General features: G+C 40.4%; 3 protein-coding genes and 1 long non-coding RNA gene across 11 annotated transcripts in view; 1 reads left to right on the top strand and 3 right to left on the bottom strand.

The window, feature by feature from the left end:
• Positions 1-8,806, bottom strand: part of GPLD1 (glycosylphosphatidylinositol specific phospholipase D1) — a 34,685-nt gene extending 25,879 nt beyond the window's left edge. For 3 of the 4 annotated variants that reach the window (XM_084508826.1, XM_084508827.1, XM_084508828.1), the window contains exons 1-4: positions 8,324-8,806; positions 5,401-5,456; positions 4,655-4,733; positions 522-619 (exon numbers count right to left, since the gene is read on the bottom strand). In XM_084508826.1, coding sequence (XP_084364952.1) covers positions 522-619; positions 4,655-4,733; positions 5,401-5,456; positions 8,324-8,507 — 417 coding nt within the window. In that variant the 5' untranslated portion in view covers positions 8,508-8,806. The remainder of the gene's footprint in view (positions 1-521; positions 620-4,654; positions 4,734-5,400; positions 5,457-8,323) is intronic. The other variant, XM_084508825.1, reaches the window with a different exon arrangement.
• Positions 8,807-8,857: 51 nt separating this feature from the next.
• On the top strand, positions 8,858-18,648 carry ALDH5A1 (aldehyde dehydrogenase 5 family member A1). 2 transcript variants are annotated; one of them, XR_014689379.1, is made up of 11 exons: positions 8,858-9,172; positions 9,274-9,357; positions 10,815-10,985; positions 11,271-11,387; positions 11,811-11,954; positions 12,625-12,768; positions 13,134-13,292; positions 14,530-14,699; positions 15,103-15,255; positions 15,566-15,624; positions 15,813-18,648. XR_014689379.1 is itself a non-coding variant. In XM_084508829.1 (10 exons), exons 1-10 carry the CDS (start codon positions 8,873-8,875, stop codon positions 16,016-16,018), a joined length of 1,554 nt encoding a protein of 517 aa, XP_084364955.1. In that variant the 5' UTR covers positions 8,858-8,872; the 3' UTR covers positions 16,019-18,648. The 2 variants fall into 2 exon arrangements, 1 of the variants encoding a protein (XP_084364955.1); XM_084508829.1 differs by lacking the exon at positions 15,103-15,255.
• Positions 16,510-25,932, bottom strand: part of LOC311431379 — a 401,329-nt gene continuing 391,906 nt past the window's right edge. Inside the window, exon 2 of the long non-coding RNA XR_014689382.1 lies at positions 16,510-16,722. This is a non-coding gene — a long non-coding RNA (uncharacterized lncRNA). The remainder of the gene's footprint in view (positions 16,723-25,932) is intronic.
• Positions 20,293-25,932, bottom strand: part of KIAA0319 — a 54,619-nt gene continuing 48,979 nt past the window's right edge. For all 4 annotated transcript variants that reach the window (XM_084509690.1, XM_084509692.1, XM_084509691.1 and 1 more), the window contains exons 21-22: positions 24,907-25,095; positions 20,293-22,812 (exon numbers count right to left, since the gene is read on the bottom strand). In XM_084509690.1, coding sequence (XP_084365816.1) covers positions 24,917-25,095 — 179 coding nt within the window. In that variant the 3' untranslated portion in view covers positions 20,293-22,812; positions 24,907-24,916. The remainder of the gene's footprint in view (positions 22,813-24,906; positions 25,096-25,932) is intronic.

Genomic DNA, 25,932 nt, shown 5'->3' with positions numbered 1-25,932 from the left:
TCTCCAATAAGGGAAAGAAAACAATATGACCTTTAAAATCATTCTCACTTCTGACAATCTGTTCTTCCTCTCCTTCTAAGTAGCTCATATACCATAAACAAGAGCAGATCAGGACAAATTCCAAGATTTCATAAGCGTGAATTCTAAACCAGGCCTGGTTTTCAAATGGCAAACATTCAATTGGATCTGGCAACAATGCAAGGACCCAAAACCACCAACTGCATTTGAAAATTTGGACCTATGAATTATATCATAAGCACCAGAACACATTGAAGATAAATAGATTATATATGGAAACTGTAACCTTTTTTTTTTTTTTTTTGTCTGGTAAAGATGGAAACAGGATTTCAAGTCTTCCTGTATCAGCAGACATTTTAATTCAAAAATATTATGTATTTTTTCTGTATTTCCCCAAGAATGAAGCTGCAACAAGTGAAGGTGAAGAAGGCAGCAAAAAGTGCTGGCAAGTGAATCAGTAGAAACCAAATTAAAAAGTTTAAAAAAAAAAAAAAAAATCTTACCTCTTCCCAAGGCTGAGGATAATTCCTTCTGATGTAGTGAATGCTTGCATTAAGGAATGGTGACCAGTGAGTGTCTTCAGACACATCATGGAATACTCCTATTGCAAAAAAATTGTGTAAGTATTTAATTTATCATTTTGTTTAAAAAACAAACAAACAAACAAGTTTTCTCCACAAAGAAGCCAACACACAACAAACAAACAAACAAAAACAAACAAACAGAATTTTGTTCAATTTCGTATTGTACAGGTGTACTGGGTTACATGGCAAGGGCTTGGTAACAGGGGGCTTCAGGGGTGGCCTCTGTGAGCAGAGTCCAGCAGCTGCCCCATGTTAGATAAGAGACAGCTCCAGACAGCTCCAAAAGGGACCTCTTGCTGGCCAGGGAGCAACGGTGGTTGGGCCTCTGTGAGGGCAGATTTAAGAAAGGGAAAAAACTTCTGTGTGACAGCAGCTGGAAAACAGGGGTGAGAAGCAGCCCTGCAGCCCCCCAGGTGAGTGCAGCAGGAGGGCAGGAGGTGCTGCAGGCAGGCAGCAGCAGTTCCCCTGCGAGCTGTGCAGGGAGAGGCCCCTGGTGGAGCAGGCTGTCCCCCTGCAGCCCATGGGTCCCACATGGAGCAGATCTCCACGCTGCAGCCCCCCCATGGGTGGAGGAGCCCCCGGTGGAGCAGGTGGATGTGGCCTGGAGGAGGCTGCGGCCCATGGAGAGCAGGAGCAGGCCCCAGGCCGGAGCTGCAGCCCATGGAGAGGAGCCCACGCAGGAGCAGGGCTCTGGGGGGAGCTGCCGCCCACCCGTGGGGGACCCGTGCTGGAGCAGTTTGCTCCTGGGGGATGGACCCAGTGGTACGGAGCTGTGTGGGAGCAGTGCTTGAAGAGCTGCTGAATGTGGGCAGCCCCCGCGTCAGCATCAGTTTGGGAAGGATGGCATCCTGTGGGAGGGACCCCATGGGGAGCAGGGGCAAGGAGTGACCGTGAAGGAGTGGTGGAGATCAAGTGTTAGGGACTGACCACAGCCTCCATTCCCTGTTCCCCTGCACCACTTAGGGGGAGGTAGAAGAGGGTGGATGGGGGCAGGTTTTTTCATTTGTGTTTAGTCTTCACTGCTCTAGTCTGCTAGTGATAGGCAATAAATTACATTAATATCCCTTATGCTGAGTCTGTTTTGCCTGTGATGATAACTGTTGAGTGATCTCCCTGTCCTTATCTCAACCCTTGAGCTCTTTCCTTCTTATTTTCTTGCCCTTTTTCTTTGAAGAGGTGGAATCACAGAGGTTGTGGTATAGTTGCCCAGCAGGGTAAAATCACCACAGCAGGTGACACATTTTGCAATCTGCTTATATGGCAAGAGACGAATCAGCCATATTTTGTATGATTTATATTTTCTAAAGATATGCTAGATTTATCTTATGTGATCTTGGTTTGAGGGAACTGGAAATTCTGTATCTGCTCCCTTTCACTGTGCCAAGGGAATATCACTTCTCAAGTGGAAAGCACAAAAAGAGAAGCTGTTGAGTAAACTAATACATCAAATTCTATGGAGAAAAGCTGATGAGCATAGCAGTTAACTCAATACCTTTGGGACAGATTATCAGTTTGCACAGGGCTGAGGAAGGCTAAGTCATCATGATCATTTTTGACAGAATTGAAAACTTGCCAAGTTTTCTGTGTGGTTTTAGAAAGGCGAGGAGGAAAGGAGGCGGAAAAATCCAAAGGTCTCCCTTTGAAGCATCAATTATTATTCTCGCTTAGATTTGTACATCAGAGATTCTGTAGGAACTGCCAATGACCTTGCCTAAAATTTTTTCTGGACCTTATATAAAATGGAGGTCAAAGTAGTACTGAAGTGATAAAACCAAGCAGCACAATATTAAATTATATAAATGAGTAAGGGGAGGAAGGTAGGAAGGAGACATTCTTTGGGCCATCTTAGAGGAACAGAGTGTGTTTGTTCAGACAGAACTGTGAAGCTGCAGAAGATTAAGGTATATTAAATGCTAGAACTGGGAGAGCAGACCTTTTGGTTGATTTAATCACTTCCTGGCCTCTTGACATTTTAAACTGTAGCTGAACTAGATAACATAAAGGAATTTAGGATGATATTTGTTAGACCAAAATTAAATATTCACAGAATAGACTTCTACCTCCATGTTTGTTTCCTGCCTGGAAAGGCAGTCTAGATGTCTATGATGCTGATCTAGAGGCACACAGTTCAAGCAAGTCAGCTCTGTAGAGATACCTATTTCTTCCACATTGACTAAGGAGATTGCTTAGTCCAAACATGGCCTGAACAAAAAACTGGGCAATATGGACCTCAGCGTTACTGAAGCAATACAGACTGGAGGCTGCAGGTAGAGAGGCTCTGGTCACTGAAGTGGTATAAGCAGAAATTAAAACTGCCAGGAGGGAAAGAAGAGGTAGATAGAAATAATCAAGTTAAGAAATAAATTGAGGAAATCCTAGGAAAACATCAGTCCTGAAAACAAGGCAAGGGAGACCAAAGTCTGGGACAAAATGTTAGCAGAGCCTGGTAGATGACCAGTAATAGCAACTTGGTTAAGTGACATGAGACAGAACCAGCAGAGGGGCAATCTGAAAGTGAAAAGAACACTATGAAAGGGAAGATCCCCCTTTAGTATGCTGGATGGAGCAACCTGCCTGTCAGGATATACACCCAGCAGTAGCTGGGATAGCTAAGGGTCAACAACCTATGACTGAGAGTTAACGAGACGTCTAGCTGCCACTTCCTGATTTAAGACTCCAAGTAGATCAAGAGATGAGAAAAGAGAGGGAAAAGTGTCCTTGGAAAGACAAATAAGGATTTTGCAGTTTCAGGCAGGAAAAACAGATACAAAGATAAACAGATACATTAGCAATCAGTTGAAAAACATGTAAAAGATAAGGTAAACAGAAAAAAGATCCTAAGAATGCTCTGAATTTAATGGATCTGGATTTGCACAAACCACTCAAATAAACCACCTACCCTCAATATATTAACCATCAATTTGTTAATTGGCCAGATAACCTCACACAAACTATGTGTCACTGCCTTGTTTCTGATGTCTGCATACACATCCTGATAGCTTGTTTATTGGAGGACAGACTGTCTTTGCCCCATTTGCCAATTTCTCACTATCCAGATTTAACATTTTGGTAGCAAATATCCAGTACCAAGACCTAGCTGGCTGATTTATAGTTCTGATGTTGCTGATTATGAGCACAAGCTGACGTATGAGAATTGAAAAATCAGGACTAGCTGCAAGTCTAGATATACTCTTTACAGTAATGGGAGGCTAATTTTGTAGTGCAGTCTTTAGATCTGCAAGCACGAAAACTAAGCCTGACAGAAAGAGGGACCAGTAAAAGGCAAAAGACAGTATGCATTCTAGAAACAGAAAGACTTTTAACTGACATAGAATCACAGAATCATGGAATAGCCCAGGTTGGAAGGAACCTCAAAAGGCCATCAGGTCAAACCTTTTGAGGAAAGGTAAAATTATTTGGCACACTGTCTAACTGCATCATGAAAATCTCCAGCAATGGGAATTCTGCCATATCCCTAGGGAAGTTGTTCCAGCAACCGACTGTTCCCATTGAAAAAAAAAATAAAAATTTCTAATATCAAGACAAAACCTTTCCTGGTGCATCTTGGTACATTGCCTCTTGTCAAAAGATCACAACACATTAGTGTCACTTTCTTATTTCTATTTTTTTCATTCTCCTGTCATCTTTGTGACTGGTCTGGCAGAAGCTAATATTTCCTAATACAGAAGTTAGCTCTACACTTTACATATGACTTAGAAAAAATATTTTTTTATCCTCTCAATTCCTCTCCAGGTCAGTACTCAGTAATCTAACCTATTTTATTCAACCAGCATCCTTTCATCAAATTGATGTACATATTAAACAGTTAAAATTACCCAGAAGTTATTTTCTGAAAATGTTTTCAAAGGTATTGTTATAAAGTTCTACTAAAAGGCTCAAAATGCTAACAAAAATGGTGGATTTTTTTCAGGATGTTTTTGTCCATAGTTCATTTTTTTACAACACAGCTATTTTCAACCCTACTAAATTCTCTAGCATTTTCACATAATGATACAGTTGTTACAACATTGGACTCAAAAATCTTTTCTTACCATTTTTGCAGATTGAAGGATAAAAGGCATCAGGATAAATGCTCCCAGCCTGAAATGCATCTTGGTGGTTTAGTAACAACTGGGAAAAGGAATCAGAATGCTATTACATAGCACAAAAACACTGTGTAATGCCAATGTCAAAGATAAACTTTAAATACTGCCAGCAAGACACAACTATTATCTTAGTAAAATACATCATTTCAGTGTCATCATCATCCTCACCCCTACGCCCACCCCACCCTCAATCCTTCTAAGTGAAACCAAACTAATCAGTACACGCTGTAACTTGAAAGGCCATTTAGGAAAGTACTTATATAATGTAACTTGGGAACTCCTGGTCACCTTCTGAAGGTGCCCTCTTCCTCTTGGCTAGACACAAAGCCTAAGCTGCTAACTTCCATTCTCTGAACCACGCCATATCTGTCTACTAGAGACAAAGTCAATACTTCCCTTGAGTGATCTCCTACTTTCATAAAATATCAAGTTACATAAATTGGTCTTCTTTACATTGTCCTAAAGAACATTAAATGTGTTTTAAACACAAAACATATGTGTTTGTTTATGTTTTTATGAAAACTGTTGACATGTTTACAGTGCTCTGATGGATTTTTCAACAATAAAGTTACAAATACAGTTTAGGCACAGTAGTTACACACATATTACTCACACCTTATAATAAAGAAAGGTAAGAAGACAGAAAAAAAGACTCAGAAGAAAAGCTTAGACAGTTAAGCAATGCTTCCTACCTGTCTGTAATTAACATTCCCTTCACGCGAAATGAAAAATTCCAGAGCTCTGTGTGCTGAAAAACAACATATTGAAGTATTGATTGATACATATTGTAACCAGGCCAATGGTTTCTTAGATGCATTATCAAAAATAGATTATACCGCATTATCATATCTATGCCAACTGGCACAGGCATAGGAAATATTTCTTCTCCAAAAAATCTGTGTATGTGAGACGGTCTAGGGACCGAATACAGGAACGCTGTTTCTGTGGCACATCTGGAGACAGAGGTCTCATCAGACTCTCTCTCAACCCAGTTCTCAAGATGACCAACAAAGATGAGAATGTCTGACGGCAAGTAAAAAAGAGCTCTTTATGTCCTGAATCGGGCTACTGACAGTGGAACATGGAATACACATGGATACACATGGAATATGTATCATAACTTTCTAGCTGTAAAGGACCCACATGAATTGTGTTTAAGTTTCACTGCCCTCAGGAATCAACATGCTTACCAGTTTGATTAATTTTTAACGTGTATGAAAAACAACCAATATCTAGAGCCAGCAAAATAAATAATGCTATTTATTCACTGAATAGGTAGACATTCTTACTGCCAAACTGTTTATTAGGCAAGCAAAATAAAAGAATAAAACAAATTTATCACTTTTTTTTAAATGAATTTTCATTCTAATTAATGTTAAATGCCAGGGACAATCAATTAGCACTTTCCTAAAAACACCCAACGTTGCCTCTAAAATTATTCAGTTGAAACCACATGCATGGGTTATCTTCTTTACGCTCCCCCACTCAAGGTTTGTTCCCCACTTGCGCTACTTACAAACTAAGACTGATTTCCCTGTCAATATAACCCAGAATACGCTGAATTTAAAGAAATCCTTACCAAAATAATTAAACCACAAAAAAATCTACTCTCATTCTGGAATAAGATACAGACAAAACCAAACGTTCAAATTATTTGAATCTTACACACTGCTGTTTCAAACCATGCTTATGCAAATAGGTTAAGAGATACTTACTTAAGGACCAAGCAACAAGCTTGTTCCTGCAACAAGCCAGGAATTATGTAATAAAAATAAATAAATAATAATAATTTAAAAAATCTCGGTTTTGCATTTTTTTTCCCCTCCTGTCCCCTACCATCCCTGACTTGTTACTGAGATGGCCCAGATCCCACCAGCTCGCCTTTACAATGAACTTTGTGGAGGGATCTTTACAGTCCCACACAACCCTGTTGTTGTGCATGGAAAAAAAGCCCATTTGCTTAAACCTGCCTCCCAGAACGAGGCCATGGCAAGTAGGACACAGCACAGCACTGCCGAGCACATTGCACATGATCAACATTTTGAACAGGCAGAACTTTTCACCATTTTAAAGTACTTTCAGGAGTGTGTCCAGAATAGACTTTGGTGTTAGTTTTGAGTCATAGGAGTTTTTTTTTTTTTTTTTTTTCTGGAATATTCAGTGCTTGGATTTGGCAATAACTTCCTTTGTCTTATCACTGTGAAATTTTATTTGTACAGTAATAAAAGTGCAGTTTTTAGCAATATCAGAACTGAACCCATTTTAATGTCATTTTCAGACAAATGGACAATATTTGTTGTAAACGCTGATGCGACAGTTAGGTATACACATGATTTATCAGACAACCAAGATCTTTAAATTATATAAATTCAGGTTTTCTGTAATATGCTTCCCTGATTAGATTAAAACGACTGCTTTGGGGCAGATCCGTAAGATTGTTTCTCTTTGCAGATTTCTTGAAAACACTCTGTACTCTGTCAAATATGTCATTTCAAGTTTTCAGAAGCTCACATTCAATAATTAGGGCTCAAGGCTTACAAAGTTGTATGCGTTTGCCTATCTTCAGGCAGTGTGACTTCTCTTAGTGATTACTACGTGCTTCTTGACATATCATTAGGAAAAGCAAATGTTTGTAGGACACTGACCAAAGGTACAGGACACTGAGCATACTCTTGGTCTGAAACAAATGCCATGAATTCTAGGTTACAGCTTTTCACTTGTTCAAATTTGCATGTATTCAGTAATTAAAGTCTGAGATTACCTGAATACATACAGTATTATATGTTTTACTTTCTATCTGTTTTGAGCAATGGATTTAGAGTCAGAAACTGAAGAATGACCAAGTAAAGCCGTCAATTAAAATCTACTGAATAAACATTTGAGAACAACCTCCAGCTACCTATGAATGTTTTCTCAAGAATTACTGCAGAAACCAGGTTTTAAAAATAACACGTGCAAATAAGAAATTCAAAACAGAAACATTTCCCCACTTTGACGTTGATTCAATTCTCTCAATTTTTCTACAAACCTAGGTTGTTTAGGCTACAGATAGCAACCTACCAAGAAGAGACATGGAACAAAATTTTCATGACATTAGTCACAGACACAAATATAGTATTTTATTTATTTTATGCAGGTACAGCAAAAATAATACACAGATATTTGAAAACAGAGCAACCAAAAATTATTTGTGTTATTCTCTAGTTTATATTTAAATACGAAAAACAAACAAACAAAACAAAACATTAATTTTAACAAAGACAAATATTTCTCTTATTTCTCCAGACAAAAACACATTTGTGTAAGACTTGGAGACACAAACATTCCAGTTACATAATGCCTGTGTTTTAGAAGACAGAAAAATATGCAACTAAACCGATTCAAGCACTCTACTTGCAAAAATTGTACAGTTGAGGTTCAAACGCCAAAACCAAACTACTCATTCATGCCATGTGTTTATATATATTATATATATAAATATATAAAGAAAAATACGTAGAACGCTCATTACTTTCACATTATTCCCTCCCGTTGCCTTCCTGACAAAACTGAGTTTACTTTTCTTCCCAAGCAATTCATGAAAGCACATGAAAATTCATTCTGAACGCGCCTTACCTATTTCAACATGCGTTGAGATCCCACTTGGAATACATCTTTGGCAGAAACTGCACAGTGTAACTACCAAAACAGACCAGACCTGCAGACCAGCCATGACGCTGATACGCTGGCTCAGGCTGTGGTTTTTTGGGACGCCTGGAGCAGCAGCACTGTGACCTTTGGAACAGAGGTTACGGCACATGCCTGGTCTTTCAGACACATTGCTGACACAGCGGGTAAACTACTGCAGTAGCGGGAAGGCCGTTTTATATCTTACTTCAAGTAATTTATACATAAATACGAGGTAGTTGTAGGTGTTCTGCTCTTTCCCTGGGGGTTTGGGCAGTGCAGCTGCCACCACCACACAGCAGTGGCAAGTTTTGTGCAGCACAGCGCTGATGGGCATCCTCCCAGGGGAGGTGCGCCTCACCGCACACCTGCTTTTCGCCACCAGCTCTGCCACGGCCAGGAGCCGAGGCAGCGGGGAGGCTGCGGGGCCCGTCCTGCCCTCGCCTCTCCTCATCCCGCCCCGCTGCTCCGCGGCTCCTCCCCCGGAGCCGTGCGGCCATGGCGAGCCTCCTGCCCCGCCGCGCCGCTGCCTTCGCCTCTCGCCGCCTCCTCCTGCTGCGGCTCCCGGTGTCCCCGGTCCCGGCTCGGAGCAGCAGCGGGGCGTTGCCCGGCGGGCTGGTGCGGCGGGGCGGGCTGGTGGGCGGCCGCTGGCTGGAGGCGCCCACGGCCTTCGCCGTGCGGGACCCGGCCAGCGGGCAGGAGCTGGGCCCCGTGGCCGACTGCGGCGCGGCCGAGGCGAGGGAAGCCGTGAGGGCGGCGCACGGGGCTGGGGCAGCCTGGGGCCGCCTGGCCGCCAAGGTGAGCGGAGGGGGGCCGGGGGGAGGGGAGCGCTGTGTGGGGGAGCGGGCCCGGGCCGGAGCGCCCCGCCGCGGCACAGCGCAGCCCCTGTGTCCCCGCAGGAGAGGAGCGGCCTCCTCCGCAGGTGGTACGAGCTGATGGTGGAGAGGAAGGACGAGCTGGCCGCGATCATAACGGCGGAGAACGTGAGCGAGGGAGGGAGGGAAGGAAAGAGGGAGGGGGAGCCGCGGGGTCCCTCTGCAGAGGGGCTGCTTTGCCCTACAGCTGTGCCTACAACCGCACAGCCGAGCGGTTCTGGTCTTCTCCTTAGGTTATGAGTGCCCCTAAACAGCCCCAAAGGCCCTTATTTGCTTTTAAGTTTTAGTTGAGCCGAGACTATTCCTTGTGCACTCACGCTGCTCTCTTAGGCCGATGGATAATGTTTCAAACACCACCTTTTTTACACCACACTTACGTTTTGATAAATAACAGTACCTAGAAACGTGGCTGGAATCAGACCTACGCTGTGCAGAGGCATACAGAAACCTAAACTGTCATCGTAAGGGCAGAAATCATCATGTTTTGTTGTTTTTGTTTTTGTTTTCAGTTTCATGCATTTAAAAAGGGAAAGTAGCATAAATACTGTTTTTGTCCCTTAGTATGTGAAATAAAAGTTTTTTTATTATTATTTTTTTCTCTCTCTTGTATTGCTTGAAATTAATGGTTAGATTTTATAGTTTATGCCTAATCATATGTAGCGAAACAAGGTTACTAAGTAGCTAGAAAGGATGTGTCCAGAAATACAGTCCTGAAAATAATGCAGGACAAGCATTGCTGGGATTGCTGGGGATCATAGGCTGTGGTTCTTGGAGGCTTCTTTTTACTGCATTCTCTATTAAGGACCGGGAAGCCTGACAAGTAATCTGACAAGTAATCTGACAAGTAATTAATAACTGCAATAATGACAATATCCCTTGTTAAACATGCACAGCATCTGTGGCTTGGCCTCTTCAAGTGAAAGTGATTTCACTGAAACTTGTAAGACATGAGTTATGTCTGCATCAGCATCTTATTTTGTATCAGAGTGACCGTACCATTAAAGCAAATCTCCTGGTCACTTAACGTGTTTTGCTTTGCATCACAGAGCAGTCTGCAAATTCACAGGCAGGCATCCTTTTGAGTAAAGCCATGCTGGAAGGTACCACAGCAGCTTCTCTGTTACATTCCAACAGCAAATGCTCGCTCAGTCCACAGGACCGTACCTGGAGGTGGGTGCTGCAAAGTAATACACCCCAAAACAATGGTCCCTGACATAAACTTGTAACTTTTGCCATGATTTGTATCGTCTTCAGAATGGTGGTAGCAGCTAACTGCAGAGTGTGTAAATAACACTTCACAAAGTTGTAAAATGTGCTGTCCCAGCTCCTCATCTAGTGCAGGTACAAATCTGGGCACCACAGTCAAAGCACTGGCTATATAATGACTGTATGTTGAAACCACATAACTATTGGTGGTGAAATCATATCAAGTCCTTTCCGGAGACTGCAGTATATATGACACAGGATTATAAAGCATTCTGAAAAGAACTCTGGAATGACCTAAATATATTTGTATTGCTTCAGTCTGCCACTTACAGTGTATCTTCAATCTGATTTAATCAAAGGGAAAACCTCTGAAAGAAGCACAGGGGGAAATCCTATATTCTGCCTCATTTCTGGAATGGTTTGCAGAAGAAGCGCGCCGAGTTTATGGTGATGTCATTCCAGCATCTGCAAAAGACAGAAGAATCCTGGTGCTGAAACAGCCCGTGGGAGTGGCAGCTATTATAACCCCAGTAAGTACAGCTGATTTTTGCAGATCATACAGAGGTTTTCAGCTCAGCCCACGGCATGGGGCTTTGTGGCTCCTCTTGCCTCAGGAAACATCCCTGTAAAGTTTCATTTCTATTCCTGTGCCTGCTTATTCCTGAATTGGCAGTACTTTCAAATGTTCACCTAGGACAAAGCACATCATGCAGGTCTGTTTAGGCAACCATCTAACTGCATAAAACACCTATTACTTCCACAAAAACAGGAGGAAAGATGTCCCCAAGTTTGATTGTTCTTTTCTCTCATCCTAGTGGAACTTCCCCAGTGCTATGATTACCCGGAAGGTTGGTGCAGCTCTGGCAGCTGGATGTACAGTAGTAGTGAAACCCGCAGAGGATACACCTTTATCAGCATTAGCTCTTGGAGAGGTGAGCTTTTTATGCTAGGCTTTACATTAATAACGGACTGAAGCTGTAAATAAGAGCCCATAAATAGGGAGTCAGATGGCCTTTGCTGGTAACTGTAGCCAACTGCATACATGAAGAAAGGACAAGTTGGCTGAATTGATTCAGAGGTTTTAGTTCATTAGAAATCTTTGGAAGTTGCCTGTAATACGGTCTAGAGCCTAAACGCGTACCTGGCCATTGAGCCACAAGAAACATCTTCATATCCTTCCTTTGGCTTAAACGTGAGTGAAGCTGTGCTCCTAACCACGTGGCGTCTGTTAGCTGTGCTGTGCACCTTGGGCTCTTACTGGCTTGCAGACTGATTTCATCAAAACAATAAACATAAAGGGACTCTTCCTAATACAAAATGCACTGATAATGCAAATTCTGTTTCTCTTGTTGCAGCTTGCAAACCAGGCTGGAATTCCTGCAGGAGTGTATAATGTTGTTCCTTGTTCCAGACAACAGGCAGCAGCTGTAGGGGAAGTCTTGTGCACTGATCCATTGGTAGCCAAAATATCTTTTACTGGCTCCACTGAAACAGGAAAGGTACATAAGTGCGCAGAATATCCTTGAAGATTATTACTGTGGTTGTACTGGAAAGGTAGGGGAAAATGTGTGCTTCCCAATAGAGCCTTCTCCTCTGGCTACTGTATGCAGACAGTCTAAATATGTGTGTATTTGTTGAGATACTGTACTTATTTTGGTGTCAGTACTTCATAGAAGGATGTGTATGTGCAACTTCTGCATAATTGTCCCTCATTAAATTATAACCTGAACAGTTCTGTATAGGATGCTCGCGTTACATATCATATCTTTGCATCCTTGCATCTCTTGTAAGAAAAACTGTGATACCTAAGGCAAATCTTAATCCCAAATTTTGTCATATATTGGAAAATTGTAAGAGTACTCAAGATTTCTATTCATGAAAAGGAAGTGAACAAGCAAACAAGTGACAATATTAGTGTATAAAAGCCTGACCTGAAGTTGATGAAAATCCTTTTCTTCATTATTTCTTGGCCAGAATGTGGTCTCTCAAGATTTTAATGAGTGAAATTAGTCCTTGTATTTGTGATGGGACAAAAAAGATGGCCTAGCATTAAAGAGAAGATGCAGATTAACTTCCTGCCAGAGGTAGCTTTTCACTGCCTTCTAGCTGTAAGCTCTGTGGTTCCACAGTTTACCTCTGGTAGAGGTACAGGTTTCCATGTTTCCTCAGATACTGCTGAAGCATGCAGCTGGCACCGTGAAGCGAGTTTCCATGGAGCTTGGAGGACATGCTCCTTTTATAGTGTTTGACAGTGCCGATGTGGACCGTGCTGTGGCAGGAGCCCTTGCTTCTAAGTTTAGAAACTCAGGACAGGTAAGAGTAACCATTTTGTCTTTGTTTCTGGAAGGAGAAGAGCTGTACATATAGTTTAAGCTGTATAAATAAACTATCTTATGTAAAGGGAAAGCATAGAACAATTCATTGTGAAGAGAGAGATGCTTGGGGCCACACATGGCTCTGGGCACTTAAGTCCAAATAACAATGTAGTAAAATCCCTTTTTTTCATACTTTCATGGACGTAGAAAGATAAATGGCTGTTACTTTTGAGAGACTGTAGTAATCAAAATAGGCTGCAGTAACTGTAGTAACCCGACATTGTGGCATGAAAGCCAGTATGAATTCATAACGAAATACAATATAAACTACTGTTTGCTTTTCCTTTTCATGTTTATTTTCAGACATGTGTTTGTACAAACCGTTTCCTGGTGCAAAAGGGAATCCATGACAAATTTGTGGAAAAGTTTGCTAAAGCCATAAGGAGCGAGCTACGTGTTGGAAATGGATTTGATGCAAATACTACCCAAGGGCCACTAATTAATGAAAAAGCAGTAGAAAAGGTACAAATAAAAGATTTCATTTTGATACCTTTATTTCCTTTTCATGATCCATAAGGTAACGTTGGAACTGTATTTAACTTTTTTCAAGTTTTTTGTTAGAAAGAATTAGCAGTGTGGCTGGGAGCTAGTTGCCTCCTCCAAACCCACGTGTGTATGTAGAGGAACAGATGTGGCCAGTTAATGTAAAAGAGATTCCTCCTTTAGGAGGGAATGATTCTTCCTAATTATTTCCTGTCTGTTCTCAAGAAGAACATTTACTGAAATGTGATACACCATGAGAGTTTGGTGGTGATTCTACAATTCTGAAGCATTGTGATTGAGAACTGGCCTGGGAGACCAGGGCCTCTAGCAAAAGCTAAGCAAAATCACACACTGAGGTTAAAAATACCAGAGCACTCAATGCTGTAATCATTTGAAATCTTCTATGCATGTCTCGGGTTTTCTGGTTTGTATGACTCATGACTCCAGTAATAAGTAACATTTTCTATAATATTTCACCCTTCCTAAGTTTAAAGATTATTGAATTATGTGGTTCATACTTGCTAAGATACTATGGCTCGCTTATACGCTGGTTTGATTTCAATCCCATTATACATGAATGCTGTCAGACTCTTCCTGTGCATAAAATACTGGGATGTGAAAATACTCAGAACTGTTTGCTAGACAAAGGATAAAACACATGGACGTAATGAAATTCCTTCCCTATGTGCATCACAAAAGTATTGTGTATATCACATGTCTGTGCACACGGAGCAAGCACTGTAGTCACGTAACTGCCGTTTTGTTACTTCAAAGGACTGTATTTTACACTGAGACTATTTAGTTTTCTCATTACTTTTCAATTGTAGATGTACAGGAGTGGAAAATGATTTTGCCAGTACCATCTTGAAAGTTTACTTCTGTTGTCTTTCTCTTTAAATGACAGTCATGTACTTCTGTTTGGACAGTCCCTGATCATGGATATCAGGTGTACTGCTCAGTCCTGCAAAGACTTTTCTCACGTTATTTGTAACCCTTTCATTTCAGTAGAAGAGGTGAATGTATGTGACGCTTGGGCCATACTCATAGTTTAATTCAAGAGAAATTTTAAGTAACATTGCCAATAGTCTTCTGCAATGTATAAACCTCTCTTCAAAGTCTTCTCTTTAATACTGGAGAGTATTATTTATTCAGTGTAAAATATATTGATATTCATTTTTAAGTCCTAGCATTGAAATTTTTGTTTTGCATACCTCAGGTTGAGAGACATATTAATGATGCAGTTTCTCAAGGAGCATCAATTGTGACTGGAGGGAAACGACACAGCTTGGGGAAGAATTTCTTTGAGCCAACATTACTGAGTAATGTTACAACAAAAATGCTTTGCACACAAGAGGAGACATTTGGCCCTTTAGCACCAGTTATCAAGTAAGACCATTCATTTTCCAGATTAAAATACAGCAATAAGAAAGAATGACATATTGTTTTGAATGAATAAGAGTTGAATGACTGCTTGCCAAAAGTTATTTTTCTGAGGCCGAGTAAGAATAACAGAATCATCTAGGTTGGAATAGACCTGCAAGATCACTTAGTCCAAGCTATGACCTAACACTAACAGGTCCTCCGCTAAACCATATCACTAAGCTAAGTCATGTAATGTAAGACTGTGGTAAATATGTGGAAACTTACTGTGCACATCTAGCCTATTTATTTTTCTCTTGACCTGATTTAAGTCTCTGCAGCTTTTCAAAAATGGTTTTCTTTTAAATTGCATCAGCAATTAAGCTGGGGCAGGTAACAGCAGAACTCTCACAAATTTCATGTTTTGCAGAATGAAGGGGGAGGCAGGAGCCTGCAATTTGTCATGATTTGCTAGCCCTGCTTTTCTGACTGAGGATGGCATAGCTCTGTAGCTCTTTTTGCTCCTTAAAACCTTCCCTGCCTCCATCCAGAATGATTGCATATGACGGAAGAACATGATAGGGTAGGTCATCTGTCATAGCGGAGAGTGCTTGTGTAGTTGAGGAAATGAGTGAGCTAACCCATAGGAAGTAAAGGTTTAGCTACCAGTATCTATGGAGGATAAAGGCAATCCTAATTATTTAACTACTTTAATTTAAAGTAAGTGGTAGAAACTCCTCCATTGCTTTAAAATTAAAATAGATACTGAAAATACATTTTTGGAAAAAACTGCACATTGACTTATTTCTGATAAAGCTGCTTCTTCACAGTAAGTGAGCAAGATGGTAGATGAACTGCAGGCTTCATTTCTATTTTTTTCTTTATATTAACAGATTTGACACTGAAGAAGAAGCTATTGCCATAGCAAATGCAGCCAATGTGGGTTTAGCAGGTAAGCCACCCTTTTAGATAAATACACTATTGAGGTTTTTGATAAGATTCAGTGTTAAGGGGGTAACAATTTTTAATGAAATGATGGACATCGTGTCAAGAAGTATCTTTTTCAGTCTTCTGCAATTGTTCCTTCTGACTCTTTTTTTTTTTTTTTGTTTATTCTGTACCTCTGTTTCTGCATGGCAGGATATTTCTACTCCCAAGATCCAGCTCAGATCTGGAGAGTTGCTGAGCAGCTGGAAGTTGGAATGGTTGGTGTAAATGAAGGCATAGTCTCCTCAGTGGAGAGTCCGTTTGGTGGAGTAAAGCAGTCTGGCTTAGGACGAGAAGGTTCGAAGTATGGCATTGATGAATACTTAGAAATAAAATACGTCTGCTTCGGAGGCTTATAAAAATCTTCAGAAAGCACAACCTCAACATTTTGGAAAAGCGTTGTAGTTTTAAAAGCTTTTTGAACGAGAAATATGTTATGAATGCAACATTTACCTTCTTCAAAACTAAGTAACCCTGTTCTGTATGTGTAGAGATACAACATTCTGTGCTGCCACGTTTTTACATGTTTCTACGTTGTTTTTCAGCAATGTAATCACAGTGCCCATTATCTCTAACAAGGAGCAGGGAGGAATGCACATCTGTTATCCTTAGATTACCCCTGTGTAGTTGGCAGGACTTTGAGACTTCTGCATTATGAAAATATATCATAGCCTGTGTGTCAAGGGGAAAGCTGACTACCATTTGTTGTTGCCTGCTTGAGTGTGTGTAGGATGTGGGAAGCATTGAGGATGGCAGACTCCCTTTAGAGTTTTGTGTAAACACCAGCATTTTCTAATGTGGTTATGTAACTTTCTTTTAGAAGCAGGCATGTCTCTTTTTAACTGTGGGATAATCTGATGCTTTTGAAAGGTGAGGAGTGTCTTTTAGTTACTGCTAGGAGTTCATGCAGTTGAAAGTACAGCTTTGTCAGTGCGTGTTAATGCTGGCTGCAGAGCTGCCAGCTGTTAAGCTCTGGGCTTCTGAGCAAAGAGCTGTAATTTGTGTTTAACAGCTTACAGGTTTGGGATCGAACCCCTTTGTTGGGTACGTATGAGTGTTCTAGCTGTCCTGGGAAAACATCAGCAAAGGACAAAAGAGTTGCTGGGTTAGTAACTAGTAGGAGGAAGATAGGATGCATGGTTGCAGGAATAACTTACAGAATTGTCAGGGGACACTGAAAGGGCTGTATGAATGAATCCCAAGTGGTGACAAGATGATACACTTAACTCCCTTCTGTGAAAAGAATGTCCTTTTGTAAAAGGAAGATCACTGATGTAAACGTTGCTCGGTGTCTAGAATGTTACCCACCACCTCCAAAGGATAGGAGCAGATAGATGGTTCAGTTCCTCTGGGCTTTGTGCCTTGAATCAGATTTGTGGTCACACAGGAAAATAACCTTTAAGGAGGTAGGTACAAAAACCTTTAAAATTGGCTAACTTGTCGTCTAATGAGGACTTAAAAATGACTATAGGTGAAACTTTTACCCATAACCTCATTACTTTGTTATCTTTAAGGATAATTTAAAGAATCCTTAATATGAAACAAACAGTACTGTTTAAATGTTATTAGTTCAATGAGACTTTAAGCATTTAAAAAAAAAGTGCAATGCTAATTTGGCAAATAAATCAATGCTGCAGAGACTAAGGAGAAGAAATTTTGTTTCCTGTACTTAAATTATAGGGTGCGATTTTAACCATTAATTACTGAAAAAAATGGAAGATGACATACCACTTCTTCCTAATGAATGTACCCTATGAAATGGGCTATTTTAAGATATTTTATCCAATGAAGCAAAAATAAGACTTTGATGAAAGAAGATCCAGAGCTGAGTTTCACAGGGTTTTTTAAAGCGCACATGAGGTAGCATTGACTGGTGCTTATTATTTCTAAATATTTTTTTATGTTTATATTTATCTAACACTTGAGACCAGGTGGATGTTTGTATGTAAGACATTACTTGTCAGTAAATGAGTATATGTGCATCCTGCCAGTTGAAGGACAGGTAGAGAACACTTACTGCCCTTCCAAGCATTTCCAATGCACCAAAAATAAATGCATGTTTAAGATAGTAAGGATTTAATACTGTTACCAGTTGCAGTACATTTGTCTTTTTTTCCAAGAACAAAAAAGGATAGCCAACTTCTACCTACACTAATAGCAAGAAAATGTCCACCCAGCCTCTGAGACTACACTACTGAGCACATAGGCTACCTGAATTTAGAGAATATGAGGATGTGGGACGGGGAGCTCTTCGCCAGCTTTGGCTGCCAATACATTTTTTATTTCTTACTGGAAAGTGTAACGAGTCTGAAAAAGGCCATAACTTGGTGTCTGGGTACGAATAACACAATGGTTCAGGCAAAGTTGTGGATGTTCTACACAGGTTGGAATATCTGCCACTTTATTTGCACAGACTTAAAATTGTCTGCATGTGATCTGCAGTATGAGGGCAAAGAAATCTCATTTAATGCTATATGACAGTGCAGTTCTGAATGTAGGTGTACTTCTTGGGACAGTGCAGTTGGAGGATAAGCTTTTTAGCTGGCTGCTCTGTTAATTGTAAAAATTAGTGATTTGATGCGTTGGTGCATTTAAAATCTCGATGTATTTCTAAGAATAGCACTGTTAAAATTAATGAGTAAATGTTTACTTTTTTCCTAGCTTTTTTTTTTTTTTTTTTTTTTACTATGCCTGATAACAAGCACAAAACGTAATTAATAATGTATATAGGCTTTGAAAAAGCCTTTGTCTAGATTGAATTGTGGTAGGATTCCAGCATAGCATCCTTGTGTCAGTAACGTCTACATCAGTAAGCACAGAATAATCTTGAAGTTATCTTCAAAGCAAAAGCTGTGATTCTTTAACAAAATGTATACTTGAATTCTTACACCTGTTATGTTGATTATATTTGTGATAGTTCAGCAATTTCTGGATATTAAAACTGCGATGGAAAAATATTTTCAGTTAATAAATAACTTCTGTGAAAGCACTGGATTGTGTGGCTCATTACCGTATTTATTGTTGAACTGACAGTGACAGTAACTACATTACATTTAGACCCTCAGATTTCTACAGAAATTTTGTTGTGCCAACTTTAGCACTGGAAAAAAAAAAAGACTTCTCAGCATCCAGATGTTCTTCAGATGTAACACCAAGCCAGTAGAGGTAAAAAAAAAAAAAAAAAAAAAAAACACACACACAAAACAAAACAAAAAAACAGTGCTACTCAGAAGTAGTTCAAAAGTATTTAAAGTTTGACCAATATCTAGTATTTAATTTTGAGTAGCTGGTTCTTATTCTTCATTACCACTTATCACTAACATCGTGGCATTTAAGTAAACGCTTAAGCAGGCTGGAATCGTGTGGCCTATTATATGTCCATGGCAATTTTTAAAAACACATTTTATGCTTGTATAATTAAATGCTTTCATAATCAAGCTTTGCAGAATGCAATGGTTTGCAAACTGTAAAATAGTTTATACTGTTCTAAAACCAACAGGCACATAGTATTAGGAGTCAGGCAATCCTGCAAGTTAAAAAAAAAAATAATATCCAGTTAACTTCATATTGAAGTAACCATCTCACTAACTGGCAGTTCTGTGTGTAACTGATTGTGTCCTTTATCCTAGCCCTAATGCTTATAGAAAGCTTACAAAGATTTACATACAGCTGTCAGAAGGTTTAAGTAAAATTTTAGCACTTGTTTAGTGTTCCTTGTCAGAACTTCTGTCTAGGGCCTTCCAAGACACAAGAAGTCACAAGAAGTTGGTGTGAGCATGTAGCAAACAGTTTTTTCATTGTGCCAATGACTTCTGAAGCACCTTAGCAGAGCTGCTGCTGTGCTTTCTGTTGCACATATTCGAGGCCTTCACCAGCCTACTTCAGGGGAATAGGGAGGCTGCTGCTACTACTAAAACCTACACCCCAATAACAAATGGACAGATTCCATTCTCCAGTAAAGGACATGACGCATCTCAACCTATTCAGCAACTGGTATTCCCTTGTAGGAGTCAAGTTTATGAATGTAAGAAATGCAACGTGACACTATGTATCCAAATGCACTATAAAAGTTGCTTTTATGTTGTGTTTCTCCTTAGGGAGGGACACTTGAATCTCACAGTACCTTTTATCATCAGGATTTAGCACAAGCTTTACAGACACCAATGTATAGATTCTTTTCTCATTCAGGAACAGGCAGCATAATCTACCCCTAGCTTGCAGGGATATTTTGGGTTATACTGCATGCTAGCACCACAGATTACCACAAAGCAGCCACTGTACTTAGAGTGGAACACTGCATTTGCTACAGAATAAACCGCAAGACTGCTCAACCTGCCACATTTTCAAGACAGCTGGTGAATACTCACATACAGCCAATTACACCAAAGACAAGCAGAACGTGGGAACTCTGGGAGCTGCAGTAAAAGAGCTTTTCTGCTCCCTGATGTACTGAATTATGCCATCTTTCTGCAAAAGGATACCTATATGTCAATACCTATATGTCAATAGCAAGGCAAAGGATCAGATATCACACTGCTTTTGTGAATACAGATTTAACGTATGCTATGAAGCTTGTCTCTCTTAGCCCAGCTTGAGCGTTTAGTCCAATACACAACACCACATCTAAAACAAGTTCTCAGAAGGAGAGACAAAACTTTATTTTTTATTTAACTAATAGTTACATAAATGTAATAGTTTCAGCTCAGAAATAGTTCCAGTTACAATAAATTCTCATTTGCAATAAGTAACACTTTCTAGAAACAGATTCTTCATATAAAATCTGCAATAGCTCACCCATCCACCCACAGGGAGAAGTGCTTCCATACAGAGACAAACTACTGATTTGTGGCTCATCTGCACTTGATACGTAACCTATGCAAAATCAAGTTTTGTTTGTTTTCATTTTTATTTCTCAGCTTCAAGGTTGCCACAGGGAGTTCAGGACCTAAAAACTGTATGAAATAGGGTTTTTTTGTTGTTTTGTTTTTGCTGCAGAGGCAGGGGAGTAGTATTCTAGTTATGGACCAATACTAGGCCATAGCTGATGTTAAGAAACTAATTCACTTCTACCCTGTTTCCCTTCTTTCATAGGAAGGTTTTCCTCTCTGAATCCTCATAAAAATGGCTCAAAAGACTAAAGTAGTTGTCATTTTGTAACTGCCATCTGAATGCTCCAGCTGACTACAGCCCATTATCAGTATATTGAGGAGCAAAACTAGTTTCACGTGAGGCTTAAAAGAGTAATAGGAAATTTGCCTAAGAAAATTATTTCAAGAACATTATTACAGTCTTAAGAAATACACACATGATGAACTTGAACCTTTTGTTTGCTGCAACAAAACAAGAAAAAAAAATCATAAAAGCAACCACATCCGACAGCACAGAACAGGTACTTGATGAGTAGCTGTATGTCTGTCAGAGGGAGATGCTCAACTCCTGTTTACCTGAAAGAATGCAGCCGAAAGTGTATTCTCACACATGAAACTGTAACAACCTTTTTTTTTTCCCCTCCCCAAGTAAACGCCTCTATAACTAGACTTCACATTTTGCTTGGGTTTCTCAGCAGTCTACTCAGTTAAAATGAATGGTTGAACCAGAGGACAAGAGGCTTTGTATGTGCACTTCAGCAGACTTGCCCAAGTAAGTTTCAGTTTGTACAGCAGCTGTATTTTGGTTAAGAAAAATTAAAAACACAAAACTGCAGCATGGCAGTGTTGAGTACTGAACATGATTAACTCGTCAGGCAGTAATGGCAAGGAAGTTTTTTTCCAAATATATTCCCTTCTGAAAATGCAATGAAGTCAGCCTTTTTACATAGCTGGACAACCTCTACTTGTGCATGTATCAGCACCTATAAACATAGAACGAAGATGCAAGTGAAAATCAAGTACTTGCACCAAGGCTATGATGCACTCTAAGTATTGGCACACTACCTACTAAGAGAGCATCTTACCAGTGCTAAATTGTCAATTTATTCTTTATTTTCAATGGACTTTGCACCCTACATATCGAGCTGTATCTCAGAAGAGCAGAGGAGACTGCTGGGATGCAGTACATCCCTATTTCAGAAAGGGGATGCCAGCAATCTGTGCATAAAAGAAAATTGTGTGGAAATGTGAGGACTGAGTATTGGCTTAAACCATCATAACCCAAAACAGATAGCTAGCAGCAGTCCTGAATTCTGCCATAGTGTTTTCAGCTTAAGAGTTAACTTTCCTACCCCTTCCTTCTACCTGACATGCTCTAGGAAAGTCTAGGAAAACAATATTTCTAGAAATAAATATTACACTGAATCGAGATAAAGGCTTGCTTTATACACTCCTAAATTCTTGACAAAATCATGCTTGGCCAAATGAAACTAATGTGATATCACAAATTCGTAGAGCCAGAAACCGTTATTTTAAACTTTGGTGCAAGTTTCATACTAATAGTAAGCCTGGTATTATGTATGATGAAAGACTTTTCCTTCCAAGGATATGGAAGAATTAAACCAGTAGAACTAGAAGCTGCTCAAAAATCCAGCTTTCAAAACACAGCTAAAAATACTGTTAGCCACTAAAACGTCAAAGTGTCATCTAGAGAACAGAATTCAGTAAGCAGCTTCAACTTGGTAAGGCTTTAAGCAATAAGAAACATTAGACTAGCTTCTTACTTGTGAAGAGTGAGAAATATTTGGACAAATTGTGCAGACATTCTCACGGTACATGAGCTTGCCACTGATCTGAAGATTGAAGCCCACAGTAAGTGTGTCCATGTGGGAGAAATTTTTTTTAATTCCTTGAAAGAATCATCTCCTAGGCTTCAGCACCAGGCTTTAAAAACATAAAATAAACCCAATACACAAGTGATTGACTTCATAAAACTGAAGGATGCTGACTGCGCTGACATGTACTAAAAGTTAAGTTCATAGACAAAGGCACACTAGATATTTAGCAGAAGCAGTAAAGAAAAGATGCTGTGGAAGAAAAAGCTGTAAAGAATATAGAACATAATATTAAGGGCTGGCTGAAGTTTGTCCCGTTGAGTCTTCTTACTGTAAGAAGAATGTATTCCTGTAGTATGTGAGAGGCCTGTATGTGGTGTGAAGCCCTGGATCTCAGCATTTGGTGGGGAGATCAGATCTACTGCAGTCAAGTATTTGGGTTCCCAGCTCCTGCAGAAGAAACACAAAGAATATGAGAAAGATGTTGCAACAGAAGCAATTAATGCCCTTCAGGTTCAAAGAACACGGAAAAGTTTCTTAAGAAGTTTGAAATTCCAGGAGACTGTGACCTGCTGAAAGAAAATGGTGGCCATGCATCACAGCTTAAGAGGCAGGGGGTTGGAATCAGACGATCTTAGAGGTCCCTTCCAACCCACCAGATCAGGCTGCCCAAAGCCCCATCCAGCCTGGCCTTGAACACCTCCAGGGATGGGGCACCCATAGTTTTCTGGGCAGCCTGTGCCAGTGCCTCACCGCCCTCTGAGCAAAGAATTAATTCCGTATACCTCACTTCTATACCTAGAGGTCAGAATTATCTATGTCTTCTCTGCCCAGCAGGGCAACCCCCGGCAGCATGACTTTGCAGGGGAAGGGGATGGAGTTTCGAGTAAAAGAGAACATATTAACATGCCCTGACTCTTATGTACCAACAGAGAAACACCTGTGAAATGCCTTAATGGAATTAGGGCTTGTTCCTCTAAAAAGGTGACATTGTCAACAGCACAACTAAAGTGCCTGTATATCAATACATGCAGCATAGGTAACAAAAAGTAGGAGTTGGCAGCCACTGTGCAGATGGAAAGCTGTGACCTAATTGCTATCGCTGAAACTTGGTGGGACTAATCACATTACTGGAACTGGTCAGCCTCACCTCAGTGCCTGATAAGATCATGGAACAGATCCTCTTGGAAGTTAAGTGGAAATATACAGAAGACACAGAGGTGATTAAGAGACAGCCAACCTCATGAAGTTCAACAAGGTTAAGTGCAGGGTCCAAGTGCCAGCAGTGTGCTCAGGTGGCCAAGAAGGCCAACAGCATCCTGGCTTGTATAAGAAGCAGTGTGGCCAGCAGGGCTAGGGAAGTGATTGTCCCTCTGTACTCGGCTCTGGTGAGGCCGCACCTCGAGTACTGTGTTCAGTTTTGGGCCTCTCACTATAAGAAGGACATCGAGGTGCTCAAGCGAGTCCAGAGAAGGGTGACGAAGCTGGTGAGGGGTCTGGAGAACAAGTCCTACGAGGAACAGCTGGGTTTGTTCAGCCTGGAGAAAAGGAGGCTCAGGGGCAACCTCATCACTCTTTATAAGTACATTAAAGGAGGCTGTAGCAAGGTGGGGGTTGGTCTATTCTCCCACGTGCCTGGTGACAGGACGAGGGGGAATGGGCTGAAGTTGCACCAGGGGTGTTTTAGGTTGGATATTAGGTAGAACTTCTTTACTGAGAGGGTTGTGAGGCATTGGAATGGGCTGCCCAGGGAAGTGGTGGAGTCACCATCCCTGGAGGTCTTTAAAAGACATTTAGATGTTAAAAAGTAAAAGTACTTTCATCATTACAGAAGCAACCTAAGGTTGGACTTCCCTGCAGACATCATACCTTTCATGTAAATACAGAGAACACTGCATCCCACAGGGCACAGATTTGTCACATTAGTTCACAGCTCAGTACAACTGCTAGATTGCAAACCTCTTTTAAAAACACATGTTTTTATCTGATGATCACTACCCTAGAAAAGGAAGTCATGAATCACATTCAGAGAGAAAAAAACACTACAAATGTTCCTTCCGTGTTCCTGATCTAAACTGAAAATTAAGATGGAACCTGCAGTCACCTACTGCTTTCTATAGCTCTAGCAGAACTGACATAATGTTGGCTTTTGCTATTTTAGGTCACCTTCATAACCCCATTGATCCTCTGAGAAGAAGACCGGAGTACAGGATACAAATTTATATACATCTCAATTACCACTGTTAGTGGCGTAACAGCCCTGGCTAGTTTTGTAGCAGTGATACAAGAAAAACATCTTTTTGAAGTTCACACAAATATCAGCAAGTAACATGTGAGAAATAAAACATGCTTTTCCTTATTCGTTGTAGTGGCAACAGGAGTTAGCAGACCATAAAATACTTCCTCTGCCCTTTCCCACCATCATGCTAGAAATCTACTCTTTCACCTGCAATTACCTGATATTTTAGAAAGCTTTTGATTTGGAAAAACAGAAACGGTACAACATGTTTTAGATGTGTTGGAGCAGTGCGTTTTGTGTTTTACCCTCATTCAGTTATCTGTCTTTGGAGTTGTAGTGGAAAGAAACTCCATTTCTGATTGATCCATTCAGGAGGGTTTTAGGATTCTCTCTTTCAATCTTTTCTCTGCTGAAGATAGTGTCCTGATCACTGTCAAACTCTGATTCGGAGACCATCAGACTGGAATTGTGTTCTGTACTCCTGTGTTTTATACCTAACAAACAAACCAAAAAAAAAGGCAAAACAAGCTCATTAGAAAGCTTTCACTATTAACAACTTAATCATCATATCCTCTGCTCAGATATGAAAAATAATTGAAAACACTCTCTGCAGTCCACCCAGTACCACTACCCATGTCAAAAGCTGGTCAAGGAGGTATAACAGTGTCAGATATACTCTTTTGACCTCAGTGTAGCCCCACTGGTTTATGACTCTGAAAAGCCATACAATTTTAATAGCCTGAATCTGGGAACTAGCTTGTTTACCCAGCTACCTGATTTAAGTGACTGGTAATGAAAGGTCATGATTTTTACTGAAATGTTACATCTATCTTTCTAGGACAGCAATTTCTAAGGATGATATTAATTCCCTGCATTCCAGTATTTCCCTTGCTAAAAGCTGAAATAAGGTAAATTAAAACGTATTTGAACAGAGCAGCTGAAGTCTCTAATGTTTAACAGGGCACTTATGGTCCAGAGGGAAGTGTTGTATGCACCAATAAAAACAGACCCAAATTATAAAGTGTGTGTGAGGGGAAAGGAGGTTACATGTAAGAAGTCTGTGGGACAATTAGATGGTTTAAATTAAGGTTAATGAAGAAGCTCATAGCTTTACTTGAGCCCAAGGATACATGCAAGAAATGAAGTGATTCTTGACCAGCCATTTCCCCATTTATGTTTGCCTCTGTCATTCTCAACCTTGTACTCCAGCTGCCAGGCTCCCTTTGATTGCAAGTGCCAACTAAAAACCTTGACTGGAAGGTCGGTGGATGAGTTCACAGCTTAAAGTTTCACTGCTTAAATAAACCCCAAGTGAAAGAGATAGCTCTTAC

This window comes from Aythya ferina, assembly GCF_964211825.1.
Source record: "Aythya ferina genome assembly, chromosome: 2".
Lineage (NCBI taxonomy): Eukaryota > Metazoa > Chordata > Aves > Anseriformes > Anatidae > Aythya > Aythya ferina.
Note: the sequence above shows the minus strand (reverse complement) of the source record. Positions and strands in the feature narration are given on the sequence as shown.

Excerpts from the sequence above, each read along its gene's own strand:
- ALDH5A1 (XM_084508829.1), top strand. The coding sequence starts at position 8,873 with ATGGCGAGCCTCCTGCCCCGCCGCGCCGCTGCCTTCGCCTCTCGCCGC. Across the intron at positions 9,358-10,814 it reads CGATCATAACGGCGGAGAAC|GGAAAACCTCTGAAAGAAGC; the intron begins GTGAGCGAGGGA and ends ATTTAATCAAAG. Across the intron at positions 15,625-15,812 it reads AGCCAATGTGGGTTTAGCAG|GATATTTCTACTCCCAAGAT; the intron begins GTAAGCCACCCT and ends TCTGCATGGCAG.